This window comes from Sturnira hondurensis, unplaced genomic scaffold (genome assembly GCF_014824575.4).
Source record: "Sturnira hondurensis isolate 20B ecotype Veracruz unplaced genomic scaffold, ASM1482457v3 Scaffold0006213, whole genome shotgun sequence".
NCBI lineage: Eukaryota > Metazoa > Chordata > Mammalia > Chiroptera > Phyllostomidae > Sturnira > Sturnira hondurensis.
The window spans coordinates 4,807,482-4,825,475 of record NW_028078844.1 but is presented as its reverse complement, the minus strand read 5'-3'; the positions used below and the strand labels follow the sequence as shown (position 1 = coordinate 4,825,475).

At 34.4% G+C, this 17,994-nt stretch overlaps 1 protein-coding gene across 5 annotated transcripts in view; it reads left to right on the top strand.

Moving 5' to 3' along the window:
- GRIA4 (glutamate ionotropic receptor AMPA type subunit 4) overlaps window positions 1–17,934 on the top strand; it is a 399,918-nt gene extending 381,984 nt beyond the window's left edge. The window contains exons 15-17 of one of the 5 annotated variants that reach the window (XM_037047736.1): window positions 10,191–10,305; window positions 12,592–12,726; window positions 16,807–17,934. In XM_037047736.1, the coding sequence (XP_036903631.1) occupies window positions 10,191–10,305; window positions 12,592–12,726; window positions 16,807–16,971 (415 nt within the window). In that variant the 3' untranslated portion in view covers window positions 16,972–17,934. Of the gene's footprint in view, window positions 1–3,852; window positions 3,968–10,190; window positions 10,306–12,591; window positions 12,840–16,806 lie in introns of those variants that run through there. The other 4 variants (XM_037047737.1, XM_037047739.1, XM_037047738.1 and 1 more) reach the window with 4 other exon arrangements.
- The last annotated feature ends 60 nt before the right edge of the window (window positions 17,935–17,994 follow it).

Below are 17,994 nucleotides of genomic sequence, written 5' to 3'. Positions count from 1 at the left end.
TCTGAATTATCGGAATAGATTCCACAGAAGAATGTTCAAGCTTAATGCAAAATTTGATGTAGATTCATTGCTCTACTCACTCAGTCATTTTGAATGTGATGCCCACACAGTACACATGCTCATTCAATGACATCTACCACCCCCACTGACTAGTACAGTGAAGTCGGCATTGTTCACACATGAACATTCTAGTCCACTCTCCTTGGCTGCCAGATTACATCAATGTCATGTAAAGTGTTCTCACCATATTAACAATGGTTGGACTTATTCTGGACAGACCTCATTTATCAGTTCTTTACAATAATATTCACAAATCCAGGCAATCATAAAAATAATTTACCAAACTTAAACTTTTAATTTTTTTCTTTAGTTAGGTAGTCATTTCATCAGATGTAAACTTAAAATCTCACCAACAGAAAAATTACACTATAATAAATATGGTCTAGAAGTAACTGCAAAATTAGTATGTCATAAAGTAAGCATAAAAGCATGTTCACATCTATAGATTTTAATGATAAATTATATGGAAATATATATGGGAATATATAGCTTGGATTAAGTATGTCTATAATTTCTTAATTTGCACTAATTAGTTTACCCAAAATTAATAAATTGAAAAGTTTAGTTCTGTTAGGTCCCATCCCAAAACTTGTCTTATGAGGTATTTCAACAAGGTTATTGGTAACAAAAATGGGTTTCAGACTCTAGGGTAATAAGGTATGGATTTTAATAACCCCAAATTCAATTGAACAGAAATTTAGGAATAAAAATCCTTGGAAGTTTTCCAGAGGTCCTGGAATTTGTCCAGGTGAGGGTCTTCTTTCCATCCCTGAATCAAGTTCTCCATCATCTGACTATTGTGGAAAAAGCTATAAATAGGTTTGTTTGGTTTTTTAAACCTAGAATTCCCTTATGACATAAGACAAAGGCAGATAAGTAAGAAAAAAGACCTGGGTCTTTTTTCAATCTGTAAAAGGTCATTGTCAGTACACATGGGCTCTTAAATGTGGTTTAACGTCCAGCAATAATATGGCCACTTGTGCTTCCTCTCTTCAAATATTAGTTGAAAACAATCCATTTCAACTGAGTTTATTCTGGAAAGGCTGCATTTAGTAGAATAAAAGGAATCATTAATGTAGGAAGGAACCCACAATATTTTCTTCTCTTTATCTCCTTGGCATACCACTATTACAGCTTGTCTGGTTCTTAATGAGGACAAGAATTTCCCTTATTATCAATATGTATTTCTGAAAACTACATCTGAAATGCATGAAAGGGATTCTGAAGGAATACGAAAATGTATTGAAGCAAGGACCTGCCTTCTGCACCCCTCATTTGCCTGACTCCTTATAACTGCCTTAGGCTTGCTTACAATTACTCCTTCAGAGTTCCTTTTTCCTTTAGCCTGGATAAATCAAGGATAAAAAATTCTCTTTAATCTATTTTAGCAAAATGAGTGAGGTCAACTTTATATATATTTTTAAAGTCATTTGATGATTCTTATTATTAATAACACATAAAAGCGTGCATTCCATAAAGCAGAACACGTGTGCTAATGGTCCTACAGACATGGTTTATGCTACAATTTGAATAGCAATTTAAAGAGACTGTTAGACATAAACTGATTATATTAAGAAGTTACATCTTCAGACAATTATAGAAAACATGCAGTTTTAACAAGCAAGGAAATCTTGAAATCCTGGACTATCTCTAGATATTAATTACAAAATGCTTTTTATACACCATTAAAGAAAAAGTAATTTTATATTTGATAGTATAAAGTGGACTTTCTTGAGGGACCACATTTTCTGGAAGGAAAACGTGAATTAATTGTGAACTGGGTAGTGAATTATGTATTGGTCAAGTGTATTGTCAACCAGCTGCAGACACACATGCACACATACATGGAGAGCAGTGTGAAACTAAATTGTTTTTACATGGCCTGTTAGATGATATTAGAAATACAATGTCTTAGAATAATTTTGTAGAAAGCTAATTCCAAAAAATTTTCTCAATGTAAACCTTTTTTTCTTTATTCATTCCTTTATTTTGCTTTTTTGTTTTCTATTGTGCTGTGAAACTGTCTTTGGATATGGCTAATACCCCTGTTAAATAACCCTCTCATGAAATGATTTTAGCTTTATCAAAAGAATGGTCTAAACCAGCACATAAAATAATTGGGAAGCCACTTTATTTTTTTAACCTAATATGAATATTAATGCTAGAAAAGTGAATTATAAAAATAATTTTCTCCAAAATAAAAAAATAGCAGTTAATTCAGTTTCTTGTGAACACAAAAGAAATGAAAACTTCTTTCACCCAGCAACACATTTCTAAAAAGTAGATGTTCCCATCATCATCGAATATTCTGCCAGCAGTTCAGTCTGGTCCTTTTGGTGATTAAACTGACAACCTGATGCTGTTTGCTCTAGGAAGTATATTAATTATTTTATGCCACTAATGTGGCAATTATTTGGAAGTGTGGGGATAGCTAATTATTTAATTAACATCCAGTAAATGATAGTCTAACTCTGAAAAAGAGTTAATACTTTCAAAGTGTGTGGTTTACTAATGGGAAATGCTGACTCTCCAAGTGGATTAGACCATCACGATATAAGCATCATGGAAAATGAGCATTAATTACTTGAAATATTACAAACACATTTTAAGAAAATAAACACATGAATAGGCTGATTATTAGTGAAATAAGCAACACTTAGTCTACTGAATGATCGAGTTCAAGTGTTACTCATTAATATGGGGTTGTTTTGTTTTATTTTTTAATTCATTTGGTATTAGGTAATCACCAAACTCAGTATTTATCAAATAACATAGTAGAAACTATAACCAAATTTTCTCAGTATCTCAGTCATTCTCTAGATTTAACAGAAATTACATTAAGTGCTTGGAAAAACTCTTGAAAAAGATAGCTTATTTTAAAACTGTAACTTGAAGTAAGAAAGGAACCAAATGCATGGGAGGCAAAGCCCATGAAAATTTTGTATAAATCCATTTAGAGAATAATTAGAATATGTTACCTCTACCCCCCTGTAAAGATTAGTTAATATGGAGAAAATCTAATGTAGAGAATTTCTTTTACAAAGTTCACATCACATGCACCATGACTTCCTAGAGTTTAATTACTTAATTTAAACAGTCAAATTGGCTATATGATTTCAGTTTTCTAAATATTATCCAATGAATTTTAAGAATCAACACAAAATTCAGATAAAAAACTTTTCCCTAAAAGTTGCCACTACCTTTGTCCTAACTGTCCTGTGACTTCCAGCCAGGACACTGAATCAAACATGGAAATCCTAGATTCTGAGAACCAACTAAATCAAGCACACAAACTAAGTTCACAAATGTAATAAAGGGAATAATAATTAAGCCAGACTCTGTTGTCAGAAAATCAGTGCACAAACTTAGTGGCTGTTTGTTGGTTTTTTATGCCATCATGCTTTTCCTTCTGGGAACAAATTTTCATTTTGGTCTCTTTTAGATTGTTGACATTCTCGGCAAAGCAATTCAAGGCCCAATTCTTTCTCAATTACTAGTAAATTCAAGTTATTACTGTTTTGAAAAAAATCCATGTAATTGGTTGGCAATGTCGGTTATTTGACAATAAATGAACTGTGAAAGTAAACAGCACTAAATACCACATGTCTAATACACTTTGAAATTAGTCACAATTGCCTTTGGTTTGGACTCTGGTGGAAAGGGCTGCAGGATAGCAAAATGAGAGGTTTATTTAGCGTCTGGGAGAAGCTTTTAAAAGAGCTTAAGTCCTCATTCCTTCTAACATCTTAACAGCTGTGCAGTTTCTTACAAAATATGTTTTATCGTTTCAAGAAATGCTGTTAACCTCGCAGTTTTAAAACTGAATGAACAAGGCCTCTTGGACAAATTGAAAAACAAATGGTGGTACGACAAAGGAGAATGTGGCAGCGGGGGAGGTGACTCCAAGGTTAGCCTCAATGTCACCAAAAGCGGGTAAACAGTATGTAAAGTAATAGGTGCATCTGCTGGGAGACTTACAGTTTGGACCTGCAACTACCATCAGCATTGCGAGTCAAGTCCCTTCACAACCTAAGTATGCAATTACTGTCAAAGCAAAAATATTTGCAACCATTATCAGTTTGGGGACACAATAACAAACTTAATTAAAATAGTCACCGAAAATCTCTAACTCTGAAGAAGGCATGGATCCAATATTGTAGTTCTATAAACTTTGGTCTTCAAAAATCAGAAAGAGATGCAGTTTCTGAAAGAGCAATTTGCCAAAGAGAAGAGAGCAGGGACGGTACATCTTTCTTATTCACCGGAAGTTCAATGAAATGTTTTTAAGTGATAGCATTAACCTGACTCCATCTAGATCTGTGTACATAGCAGAAAATTATTTCTCCATCTAAACCCCATAGGCTTCCATTAAATAATAAATTAAACAAAATAAAATATAGTAATGTGAACTAGGAATTTTTGGTCTTCTATAAATGGATCACACCACAATATGATCAATGTAGTATTACCAGCTTCATAAAATTGTTTTCTTTTTCATTTCTAAACAGTGTCAAGAGAAAAATGAGGCATATAATGAACAGAACATACGACCTAGAGTCCAAGGGCTCTTCTTCACTACAAATAGCCTTAAAATAGTCCAGAGATGGGAATACGCTGACTGAATTTTCTTTCCTTACATACCTCCAATTGGTATATATAAGAATATTGAACATATAGAAGTGTACAGTCTTGTCTTCCTTTTAAAATCTAGAGAACAGCCCAAAACAAGAAGTCCTGCTTCTCTTCATGTTCTTTTTTAAAATTTATTTAATTATTTTTCAAGTACAGTTTTCTGTCTATTACTCCCATCCCATCCCACTCCCCCTGCTCCCCCCCTCCCTCCCATTTCCACCCTTCTCAGTTGTTGTCCATGTATCCTTTATATATGTTCTTCTAAATCCCTCCCCTATTTCCCCTGAAATTCCCTCCCCTCTTCCCTCTGGTCCCTGTCAAGTGCAGTATAAGTTCTCTCACTTGGCAACCCAACCCACAAAAATACGCTGTTTTCAGGGAGTATGTACATGTCAGATAGGTGGCTGCTAACTTTAACTCTTTCAATGCTCACCCCTCACTCCCCCTCACTCCCAATCTGAAGAGCCTTCAAATTCAGCTTACTTGTATATTCCCATCTAACAAGCAGCCTTACTACAGGAGGAAGAATACATTTTGCCAAATGAATATTCTGGCCACAGAGGGAGGCATAAAAGCAAATGAAACAACAGAACTGGGTGGACCCAATGCTGATCATCCATCTCCTTATTCTGAGAGAGAATACGAGTTCCTGGAGGAAAAGAGAATACACAAGCTAGAGAGAGTTCTTAGTGCTTCCTTTGGGATGGTTCCCCTTCAAGACACCTCCATTTAAGATACATGTTTTTTCTTAAGAGATATTAATTCTTTCATATTTTGGATTCCCAATTTTCCAAAAATGTTTTGATGGTTTCCATAAAAACATAAATATATGTGTATATATATATATATATATATATATATATATATACACATAGAGAGAGAGAGAAAAAAAAATTATTCCAATTTACACTAAAAATCTATTTCATCATGCAAATTAGAAATGTATAAAAGTGTGCTCTAATAGCACCAGAAAAAATAAAAACAAAGATATCATATTCCATCAGAATAACTTTACTTACAAATTTTATTTCTTCTTATCACAAATAGAAAAGAAGTATAATGCTGCTTACCAGATAAAATTTTCCCCTAAAAAATAAATAATGAAGTCCTATTTTTAGTACATATTAAAGACTCTTTCCAGAGGAAAAAATAAGCAAGCAGCAGCAGAAATGTATACACAAAGTAGAAAAATATATGCAACAAAAGTCATTTTAATTTATTTAAATAAGGTGGGACAACTCAGATTTTAATCTGTTTGCATCTAACACATTGTTTGATACATAATGGACATGAACTAAATATTTGCTGACCAAAGAAATAAATATGTAATGTATAAATAACTTTATAATTTTCAAAAATCTAATTACTTATTCTCATAGGTATTTGGTACACTACTTTCACCAAACATGAACTACAAAATCATATTCTATTTCAAATTTTAACAAATAATTTTCTAAAATGTATGAAAATTTAACCTAAAATGCTCCCCCAAATGAAATTTCCTTATGTTCTATTTTCCCTCAGGAACTTTGTTTTCATGCTAAAAAAACATTCCTAGTAGCTTGTATATTGACATATTATTTACTAGCAAGATAATAGGTGGTTACAGTCTAAATGTTAATAATGCCCAACTCTTAATTTGTAATGAAAGGTGATGTTTAATGGCTGCTTGATATAACTTAGACCTAAAGTAAATTACCAGGAGGCAAATTGTTACTTTTTCAGTTTTGTTTTTCACCTTCTTCAAAAGAGGTAAATAAGGAGCAAAAGTGCTGACTTAGAACATAGAGAGACTGGAAGCCTTCCGTTGAGTGTAAAGCCAAAGCAGAAGAGCCGCTTAAATACCATCAGGGGAAAATGCCCATTCAGAGATCTCAACACAAGTGCCCTGGTATTGGAGTTATGAGGTCCATGTACAGATCTCTGTAGCGGAAACTAAGGGGGAAAGCATGGAAGGCTGTTCCACATGAGAATAGATTTAGCTTATGAGGAGACCACTGACTCACATTCAGAGCATTGTAACTAGGGAAGACATGTTCAGCCTTCTATTCAGCAGCAAATGTGAAACCTCTGTTTTAACTGGGTCATGGCACCAGTATCTTTGAGGAAAAAGAGAATTACGCACTGTCCTTTCCCTCAAGGGAGGGAAAGGGAAATTACACTCATGATTTACTGTAACCAACAGCTGAACTACTTAGAGACACTGTGGCCACTTCCGGTCACAACCTGAAGCTGTAAAACAATTAGCATCACATCTCTCCTGAGAGACACTTCCAGGGCATGAAGTTCTGAGCAAGGCAACCTTCAGCCAAGAGTCTCCACACTGAAATTAAAAATTTTACAAAAGAAACAAGGAAAAAGGTCCTATTTTTAAATGAAATAAAGTGGAAAGGGATGAGTTGGGGGGTACTTAGTCATTTGTTTGAAAACTCATTTGATGTTGTTATTATTGCAATTTGGTATTTTTGATGATCACAAAAAATTCACACTAATTCTTGCAAATAAAATAACAGAAATTTACCAATTGACAGTGAACCAGTTTAAGAATATTATTATGACTGTCTAAAACTCATTTCTCCTGTGATTAATCTGATATGGTTTAGACTAAGCACAAACCACATGCAAAATTGTATGCCAATTTTTTATGTGAGTTGTTTAATCCTGGTTCCAGAAAGAAAATTTGGCAAATGCCTGTATTCACCTGTGACCTGTAAAATTGTTGAATTTTTTGTTTGTTTCATACTTTATTCTCCTTATATGTACATCAAAGTAGTCACACTCATGGATGTGGATATGCATTTAAAAATCATTTGGTAAGTATAATTACCAAAATAACACATCCTTCAGGAATTATATTAGATCACATAATACCCAGTTTTTAATTTAGCCCTTTGGAAAATACAGCCCATTTCTGACTTTAAAATACGTTGAACTCATAAATAGCCTACTTCCCTTCACCACAGAAAGGGGGCCCAATGCAAGAATATAGGAATTATTATGGAAAATGTGAATTCATACAGGGGAAAATGTGGTAAATGAAAACAACTTAAGGGAGCTAACCCTTGGAGAAGAGAAGGGGTCTCCCAGTAATTAATTCCTTGCTCAGTGCCTGACATTCCAGCAATTGACCATTAAGTTGGTTAATAATAAATATCTTATATTCACAATTCCAATCTAATATTACCTCTAAAACCAGGCTACTGAAATGAATATAGCAGAAGAGACAAAAGATACAGGGGAAAAATAAAGAGGATTAGGAAAATCAAGACTTGGAGAAACAGAGATAAACTAAAGGCAGTCTTTATTTAATCCTCAATTTTTCCTTTATCCCCCTCTCCCATCTAGAAGAAACTCAGAACTGCTTTTATTTTTCTCTCACTTTTTGGCATTAAGTTCTCCTCCTCCCACTGTACCTATTCAAGGAAGGTAATATAGGTTAATATAACGTACTTACACAGGTTTAAAAAGGCTTTGGCAAGCTGGCCTGGGAACATAAATACTCTTATAGTTTCAGCTAAAGGGAAAAAAAGCTTGTTCTGGATTCAAAACAATTTAAACGTAGCAACTTTACAGAGCACTTACTCTCAGTGGGTACCCTGGCTAAAAAAAAAAAACAAAACAAAAAAACTGCTTTACAAAGATAAATGAAATGTGGCTTTTGTTTTCAAAGAGTTCACAGTTCACCAACCAACTTGAAGCATGGTTTTGTAATAGTCACTTCATAAAAGGGAGGGAAGGGGTGAAGTGTGTGGAGGGGGAGGTTGTACAGATAGCCGCTAAATTAACCATAATCCTCACCCTAAATTAACCATAACCTTCCCCACCCCAAATTCAGCTTTTAGTAGAAAGAGTCAAAATATGCTCATATTAGATTTTAATCCACAAAACAATATTTCAAGTATGTGGCAAATTCATTATTTAGAAATCAGATAAGCAAAAAGAAAAATATATGTTGGAAACATCAGAACCAACAGTATAAAATGAATAGGTTTTAACTGTTTAGTTTACCTGTTAACCAGAAAATTCAAATAACCAGAAACCCCTTTTCCTGAGTCTTCGGTTGTTAATGGTTTAACTGCACAGCTAGTTAAACCATTCCTAGATATGTGAATAGATAGGTTAATCTCTCTGTGCCTTGTCCCTCGTTTGTAAAATGCAGGTGAAAATAGTAACTAAACATGTAAAATGCTTTAACAATGCCCAGTGTGTAGCAAGTGCTCTGTAAATGTTAGCTGTCATTATCATCATCATTATAAATAGTTTTGTAGGTGGGTTTATGGAATTCATGCCCTGGTGACCAAATAAATGCAAGTTATGTTTCTCCAAAGGCACTCAACATTTCCTAGAAGAGAGGTGTTAAGACATATAGCCAGACAAAATGACTGTGACAACCTTAGAAATGTCAAGAGAAATGCAACACGTCTCTCTCTGAATGTTTATAAAACCAAAAAAATAAAAAAACCCACACACAAAAACAATAACAACAAAAGATACTAGGAGTTATTGCTTCCTATCCATCTCCTTACCCTTTATTTTGTATACACAGAGGTTAATGTGGGAACGAAAACAAAAATAATAATTAGCTTCCTTGGAACATTGATACTGAGTGCTGTCTGACCCTTTTCTCCTTGAGACTCCCTATAAAACGTTTAGTGTTGAAAGGCTCCAAGATAGTAGGAAAGGAAGAAAAAAAGCAGGATTTTATGGTACAAGGAGTTTATTTATCAAAATCTTGTTTACACCCAACCTGTCAGGTTTGTATTGGTAAGACTTAGTAAAGTATATAATAGTCACTTCTCTTTGTACTGCAAGTAGATGAATGTGGTCAGCACAAGGTGGATGAAAATTGCTTCTGGTGATACAAGTTAAACACTGAAGTTCAGCAGGAAAATATCAGCACGGACTTAAACTTTAAAGTAATAATTTATATATTTCTGTTTATAAGGACCTATATGAGGTGGGGTCTAGTACCACTTGAATCACGCTCCCCTTTCAGTTGGGTCCTGGATGAGCGCGGTAAAGGAATCTATTTAAGGACAGACACTACAGACATCCTTTTTTGCATAAACTAAATCCCTCTATCTGATCATAAGGAAGGTGGGAAATGAAACCAGTCCTATCTAGCTTCTGTTATCAACCCGCAGCCACTTCCATTAATTTTGAAAGAGGAAGAAAGAAGCTCTGGATTTTCAATGGCTCCTACATTCTCATTAGGAAATTATAAATGCTCAAGAAAGCAACCCAGGCCAATAGTTTTGGATTCACAGTAATTGCATACGTTTTATTTAAAAATCCTCCCTAGCAGTATGTGCCCGTTACCTAAAGCGATGGAGCAGGCCCCAGTTTTATGTCTGATTCTAATCCTGGGCCTACAGTACAAGACATAGCAACTACTGTGGCCTCTGCTCTGTCACTTTGCCATGCGATTCTAATGTAGTTTTACTTGAATAACATAAAATAACATATATAATGTTATTTATGTTATTTTCCACGTGAAGAACTCCTGTAAACCTTGCCGTTTTGAAACTCAGTGAGGCAGGCGTCTTAGACAAGCTGAAAAACAAATGGTGGTACGATAAAGGTGAATGTGGACCCAAGGACTCTGGAAGCAAGGTCAGTCGCTGCAGTTCGGGCCCTCCTCTTGTGTTCACAAAGCAGTAAATGGGAGCAATTGTCAAAAAAAAGTATATGGACTCAGTAAAAACTAAACATTTTCCTATACACTATACTTAAATTTGAAACCAACGTCATAAATTTCAACCACAGGGACAGTCTTTTCCAGAAATTGCAACCTGCTCCCCAGTATAAGGCTTTTAAATAAATTTAAATTAACTACAAAAATATATAAAATAATAAAAATTCCTTATTTATTCTCAAACTTACGTACCACTAATAAAAGAAGTGCTTTTGAGTTAAAGTTTTGATTGTTCTGGAGGCAAGGACCATGAAGTATATTATTTCAAGAAAAGATGTATTCTCAAAACAAAAAATGAGAAATTGACCAGTACTCATTCAGAAAAAAAAAGACTTTCAGTATTAAACATATCTTATTCAGAAGTTCATTCTTTTCTTCCTATATTCCCAACCATTCCACTTTAGTTTGAAGAGACCCTATTATATTTTTGTGCTGACAAAACAGAGTGAGCCTTTCAAATCTGTTGTATAAAAAATATTTAAATAAATCAATATTTATGAATAATAGCCTCAAACTCGAATATCTTTTGTTCATAAAATTGTTTCTAGAACAACGCAGTAACCTATAGCCCTGATTCTACTGAAAATAGTATTAGAAACATTTGCACTTTAATTCTAAAGAAAAAAAGTAACCTATCAGTGAATCCAAATACTGCACAAATTATACGAATTAATAGAACATAGTAGTAACAGTGCCTGAAAGCCATAGTTGAGGATTCTTGGAATCTTACTTTCTCTGTATCTTCTTTTAGAAAGAAAAAATGAAAGATAGATAGATGGATATACAGATGATAGATAGATAGATAGATAGATAGATAGATGACAGGAGATAGATAATTCCAAGACTTAACAAGTGACTGGCTTAAATGGGAGAGCCTCAATTATTTAACAAAGAGACAAAGTAATGTTAATAGCTCCCTTTTCAGGGCTTAGCTCTATATTTCAATCACATCTGTCTGCCTTCAAACCAGAGTGGAATGAGACAAGCTCAGCCAAATAATGACACAGTCATCTCAAATCCTTATGTAAAATCTAAGAAGTACAAATACTTGAGTGACTATTTTAAAAGTGGAATTATCCTAAACTTGTGGCCCAATCAGTTGGTGTCATGGTTAGTGGACAGTGTACACAGTACATCTTTGGAATTAAACTCTCTCCCAATAAAATTATTTGTGTCTAAACCACATTTTGCAAAAAACATACCATTGAGAAGATGATGGCCAAGAGGGCATCCTTCATGTGCTCAACCAAAAATACTTTTCAAATAATGTTATACAATATGTATTTTTATAATTTGTTTTAAAAGTTCTGAATTCTTGTTATAATTTTAATATCCTCCAAACGTATGCTTGACTATTTCTCAATTTATTATGAGATAATATGTATACTAAGACTTTGGAGAATAATATGTCTAAAATATTAACTAATTAAGCATTTTTAGTGGAAATGGAATATTTTTAAATCAGTAAAAATAGTTATTTGTCCATACATAATTTATTTCTCAGTTGACCACAGTAACTTGTGTATTTTAAAAAGTTATCTTTAAAAAATCACTTGTGTGATGCATATGTAATTATTCCTAAATAGTAGGTAGCATGTAAAATAACACCTTTCAGAAAATTCCCTGTATGGATGTGACTGAAAAGACCAGTATGTGTGCCCATGCACACTATTTGCATATATTTGGTAAAGTGTTGATGAACAAAATGTGAAATTGCTAGCTTAAAAAAATAAAACATAGTTCATTAATTAGGAAATGTGAAGTTAGATTTATTCAAATTTCAAACATGAAAATACGGTTTAATGGCAGGAAAACCAAAAGAGGTTCCCTTCCATGTAATTGTGTTTTAAACATGTCCGTCTCAAACTTAACAATAAAAAGCCCATTTCCACCATCCTATGTAAATACATAAATGCTTATCATGGCAAATAGAGTGGTCTTCGTTGCATAGTTAATAATGATAAAATGGTATAGGTTTTATTGAATGTATTTACACCCACTTTATTGGTAACCACCATAATTTCACTTTTGAGCACTATAAACTTTATGTTTAAATATTAAATGTATATCAGTGATTTATACATGTATATAATTTCAGGTTAAATTGCACATTTATATTAATTAGCTGTTTGGATTTCTTGTGCTCTTTGACCCTCTGGGTGTGACATTTCCACAGTTAACTGAAGTGTGTTTATCCCCCACAGGACAAGACGAGTGCCTTGAGCCTGAGCAACGTGGCAGGCGTCTTCTACATTCTGGTTGGCGGATTGGGCTTGGCAATGCTGGTGGCTTTGATAGAGTTCTGTTACAAGTCCAGGGCAGAAGCGAAGAGAATGAAGGTGGCAAAGAGTGCACAGACTTTTAACCCAACTTCCTCGCAGAATACCCAGAATTTAGCAACCTATAGAGAAGGTTACAACGTATATGGAACCGAAAGTATTAAAATTTAGGGGTAGGATTTAGGGCCTACTACAGTGAGTGGGTGATGCATCCTGTAAACGAAGTGTTGTGACCTGTCTGTTCCGTGGTGGTATTGCTTGCTTCTACTTAGAGCTTTATATTTTTGAAAACCTCAGTGCAAAGTGGATGGGTTTTCTTTGGCTGCACTGTTTGAAATTTTATGTTGCCAATAGAGATCTGCATTGAAAGGGTCAGAAAGACAAAACAAACCAGTAGAAATGCTCTGTGAAATGATTTAAACAGTATATTCTACCCCAAATTTGAAAGAAATTGGAAATTAGATCTGGGTTTCCTTATAGGCTAATATTCTCTGGGACAATCAAATTTTAAAACATGTGTTAGCAAAATAACCACAAAACCTGATTCAAATGATCAAAGCTCATCGATTCTCAGATAAGATTTTCTGAAAAATAATATGTGTAAAAGCTCCACGGCATATAGTCAAAGCTCAACAAATTTTAACTCCTATTCTAATTTGCTTCACATTAGCCCTCATTCTATATTTTTAAAGAGTAAAACCCAGCTCTTCGCTTAGCTGACACTGGTCCTTGCGCCAGACCTTGAGGCAAGAACAATCATCAGGATACAGACTGCAATTCACATTTATTAGATGCAATTCAACTTTTATGTTCACAATATCACTAAGGTGAGCAGACATTTTAGGCAATACAGCAGTTTCTCCATCACAGATGTCAGCAATATACATGTTCTTTAGGAGGAACACAGTAAAAGATAAAAATTGCCATGAGTTATTACAGGGTTTTTTCTACTGCTTTTAAGTGAGCCAGATCAGCCCCCCTTCCATGCTCTCATTGTGTCACGGTGAAAAAGGTAATTCTAGGCATTCATGAAATGCAGAAGATAGAAATCATTTTTTAAGAATCTAAATGTCCACTACTTTTTTCCTCTAATGTTTGAAAGTGGTTTTGAAATAAGATCTAAGAGCTTTTGTTATTGCTCTTCCTAGAATATAGTCTCTACAACACATTTTCTAAAATTGTATATAATAGCCAACTAAATAGGCTGCTCATTCTGACTAAAATGACTAACGAGCCTTTAAACTCAGAAGAGACATTCCAAGCTTGATGTGCCTTGAGGCCAGAAACCTAGTATAATTTTCATAATAAGATCTGCGTAATCTGAGGTTATGCCAGGTAAACATGCTTAATTTTAATATTCATTTATTCATATGACAGCTATTGAAATACCTATATCTTATGTAATTACTTTTATCCATAACCTAGAAATCAATGACTGAGTATAACTGCACATAGGTAAGCTCAAAGTGGCTCTTTCTCAATTTTGTGGAAAAGAATTACCACAAAAACCCTCCATTCACTCAGATCAGAATGTTTCAAGCATGCTGACGAATAGCAAAACAACAGACTAGGATGATGTCAGAGTCTCTGGGCTTTTATAAGAATGCTTTTATTTCCAGTAATAGTTACAGAACTGAGGAGAGGTTTTCCAAAACTGAGAAAAACAATACCTAACAAGTTTTCAGAAGTAACTATTTAGATTTAATTTTGAGATGAATTTCACAAGGTGTTTTATATAAGATTTTCAATCAGTCTTTTAAAACTAACCTTTTTTGGCATACCAGAAACATCCCAACCACCAGCAAGGTTCAAGGGCAGAGAAGCAAAAAATAAAAGAAAAAAAGAAGAAGAATATTAGAAAATTGGGGAAGGAAATACTCATAGATGTTGGTTTATTACAAATTTCTGGGGATTTGTTAAAAAAAGATGTAAATCCCCAGATTGTGTACATACAATTTACATGTAATAATGATTTTGGAGTCGGAACCTGGCATCACAGTTCCTCATATGAATGCCTTAGAGCTAGGTTGAACTTTTAAGAAAATAAATTTCGTATAAAAACAAAGCATTCATATCCATATGACTTGAAAAAGCTTGCTAGAATTCAGGGTAAATTAAATGAGCTGCACCTGTGTAGAGAAGCTTTGAAATTAAGTTCTGTTACACTCTCATATTAAATGGCTTTTTCCTTTCAAAAACTCTATTGGCCACAATTATGCAAATATTTTATAATTAGATAACATTGTCCCCAAATCTCAAAAAAAAAACCCTTAAAGCTTTCGTATACAGTAGAATTCAACTGTACAAGAGACCATCCCTCAAGGACAACACATAAAACCAAGGCCATGGCCATTAGTCCGACATTCCAGCCAGACACAGGCCGTATGGAAGCTTTTTTTAGCCATATAGGAATTTTTAAGAAAGTTTCCCAGTTTGAACAGCCTCAATAGATTCATATCAACATGAACAGAAATGACCTTTTACAGAAGTATTGGATGATACAGTATAGGAACTAAGAATGCTGAGAACTAAGAATGCTGAGATATAAAGAGAAAATAAGGAGTTGACCAAGATTTATTATCTAACACACTTGGCTGCATTAATCTACAGAGAAGGAGAGTACTCAAAACTATGTGGAATCTTTTCTGCTTTGGATCTTTTCCTTTCTTCACAAAGGCAGTCAAGAAAAGAAAGGAAACGAAAGAAGATTTTATGGCAAAAGCCTTCTGCAAAAATTCCATTAAAAAATCACACTGCTTTAATTCATTGCATTGTATTCATTGTATTCCTCTTCAAAAAAATAAAATAAAACAGAAGTAAACTGCTAATTTAAAAAAATTATCTATTTAACTTAACATTAAATGTTGAAAGGAAATCTGAAGAAATAAATTCAGACTTTGGTCTTGGTTTGTTTTAATTTAGTACTAAGTGTGTTTTTTATAACGATTGTATCCTCATTTCTGATTATAAGATGGGAATTACTAAGACTGTTCCCTAAAGCAGAACTGTGATAATAATCTGGATTTTATCATAAATGTGTCATTACCCAGCTATTTGACTTCAGCTTTCTAAGTTATCAGGGTTACTGATAAACCTTTTCATTATAACAATTTTAATCCAATTATTAATGTTATTATTTAATATATAATTACTTAAAAATGTAAATTGTGTGGCAGAGTAAATACAGGATGAAATTTTCTGAAGAATTAGGCTAACTTAAATTCACGATAGGGAATTAAGATACACTACTTGTTATGAGAAAGTTATTATCTAAGCCATAACAAATTTAGGGAATATCTTGTTTACCTCATTTTCCTCTGAGTTAACATTAAAAGTCAGCTCTAGCTAGAATATAAAGGCAATGAGGGAACAGTAGATTTACATAATACTACCTATTTCTCACTGTGTAATATTATTATCTGCTACCTAATATGACAGAGAACAAGAATTTAATGAGGATTTCAGAGACCTGACCCCATAACCTCAGTCTGGGAAGTTCCCCAGTGGTGACCACTCATGAGGTATTGAGATGCGCCCCCCCACTTTCAGTGCACCTCCTTAAGCACCTACAGCTTCCTAATGAGCCTTCACTTGCATATTAGGCATAGAATGAACTTTATATCTCTGTGCTGTTCTAGTCATGTCTATAATGGGTGTGAATGAAAAGTGTTTGTGGATAGATCTGTGTTCTGAAAGCAGGAAAATCTGTCATGAACAATCTATGTATATAGTTTGTGCAGACAATTCATCACAATTTTAAGAGTGTAATCCTTGCAAAGGATTTTACAAAACCTTGTAAGAACAATTTGTGGCAAGACAAAAAGACTCAAAGGAGCTTTTAAGCTGGACTAGAAGTACTAGTTAAAAGATGTGCCCTACCCAAATTTACTAAACAAAACCTAGTATGACGATTTTCAAATGAGTTCTTAAACAGGAGGACCACACACTCTAGACTGATTCATTCCTCCAAAGTTGAGCTTTCCCCCCCCCACATTACCAGTTTTCACATGACCAAAAGAATATGGAAAAATGCAGATGTCTAATGTTGATATTTTGGTGTTTGTTGTGTCATGTTTTGTTGAAGAAACAGGAATATTGTAACACTCCACATTCTTTCTGTTTCCTTTCCATGCAACTCAGCTGACCTTTTCTGAAGCCATAAGAAACAAAGCCAGACTATCCATCACTGGGAGTGTGGGTGAAAACGGCCGTGTCTTGACGCCCGACTGCCCAAAGGCTGTACACGCTGGAACTGCAATTAGACAAAGTTCAGGATTGGCTGTCATTGCATCGGACCTACCATAAAAACCAAAAAAATAATTGAGTGCCTTAATTAAACTGTGTTGGTGACTGACGGGAACGCAGGCCTGAAGGACACGCCTCACGCGGGTCTTGGCTAATCCAACCAACCCTTCGGCTGAGAGCAGGAGGTACGTCCCAATGCCCCAGACGGCAGCAGCAGCAACGTGTGCATGAGCTCAGCTCGGAAACCCAAACTCAGATTTTATATCAGGAAAACTCACAATTTACGTTTTCTCGGGGAGTGGGTGGGGGGATCTGGGATGGGTGTATTAACAGCAACAAATTTCACTCGAGTGGACTTAAAAACTAATCAGACTTATGCGTTAGCACATCAACTGTGAAGTTCTTGCTTGGACAGTCCTTGTTCTTCATAGCAAGGGGTGAAATAGCTGTCGAACAAAGTCAGCGAACATGCTAACCTGTGTCTCCAGAACACCCATGTAATCAATGGAAGACCATCCAGCTGAGAAAACAAATCACTAAACTGTGATAAGAAAATGATAAACAAACATGTAAATCCTGTGAAAAAAATTTAAAGGACATATTTACACTTACTTTGGAGAAAAATACTGAAACATGCTTGCTTTTTAACTGACGTAAATTCTGTAGAGGACAACACGATTCTTTTTTCTAACCATCTTAGGGAACAATACATTGCAATAATTGATATAAATACCATCACTGTAATAAACTTTAGGGACTTTTTTTTAATAAAAGGTGTTGGTCATCTTGTTTGCCGTAACCTTCACTCTGTCACGTGAATCGGTGTCCACAGATTGCATTTGTCTTGCCACCAGGAACAAAAACAAAATGAAGATGACATTAACAGAAAACCATCAGTCCACAATGTAGAATCAAGAGACTACGGGTCACTCATGATATCAATATTATTTATACTCTTGTTCTGTGTACAAAATTGTGGTTTTTGTACCCACCGAAAAGAATAAAACAGACATTCTTATAATATCTACAGAGCTTAAAGTTTTTTCCTTATCATTATAAAAGTTATTTGAAAAATTATACAAC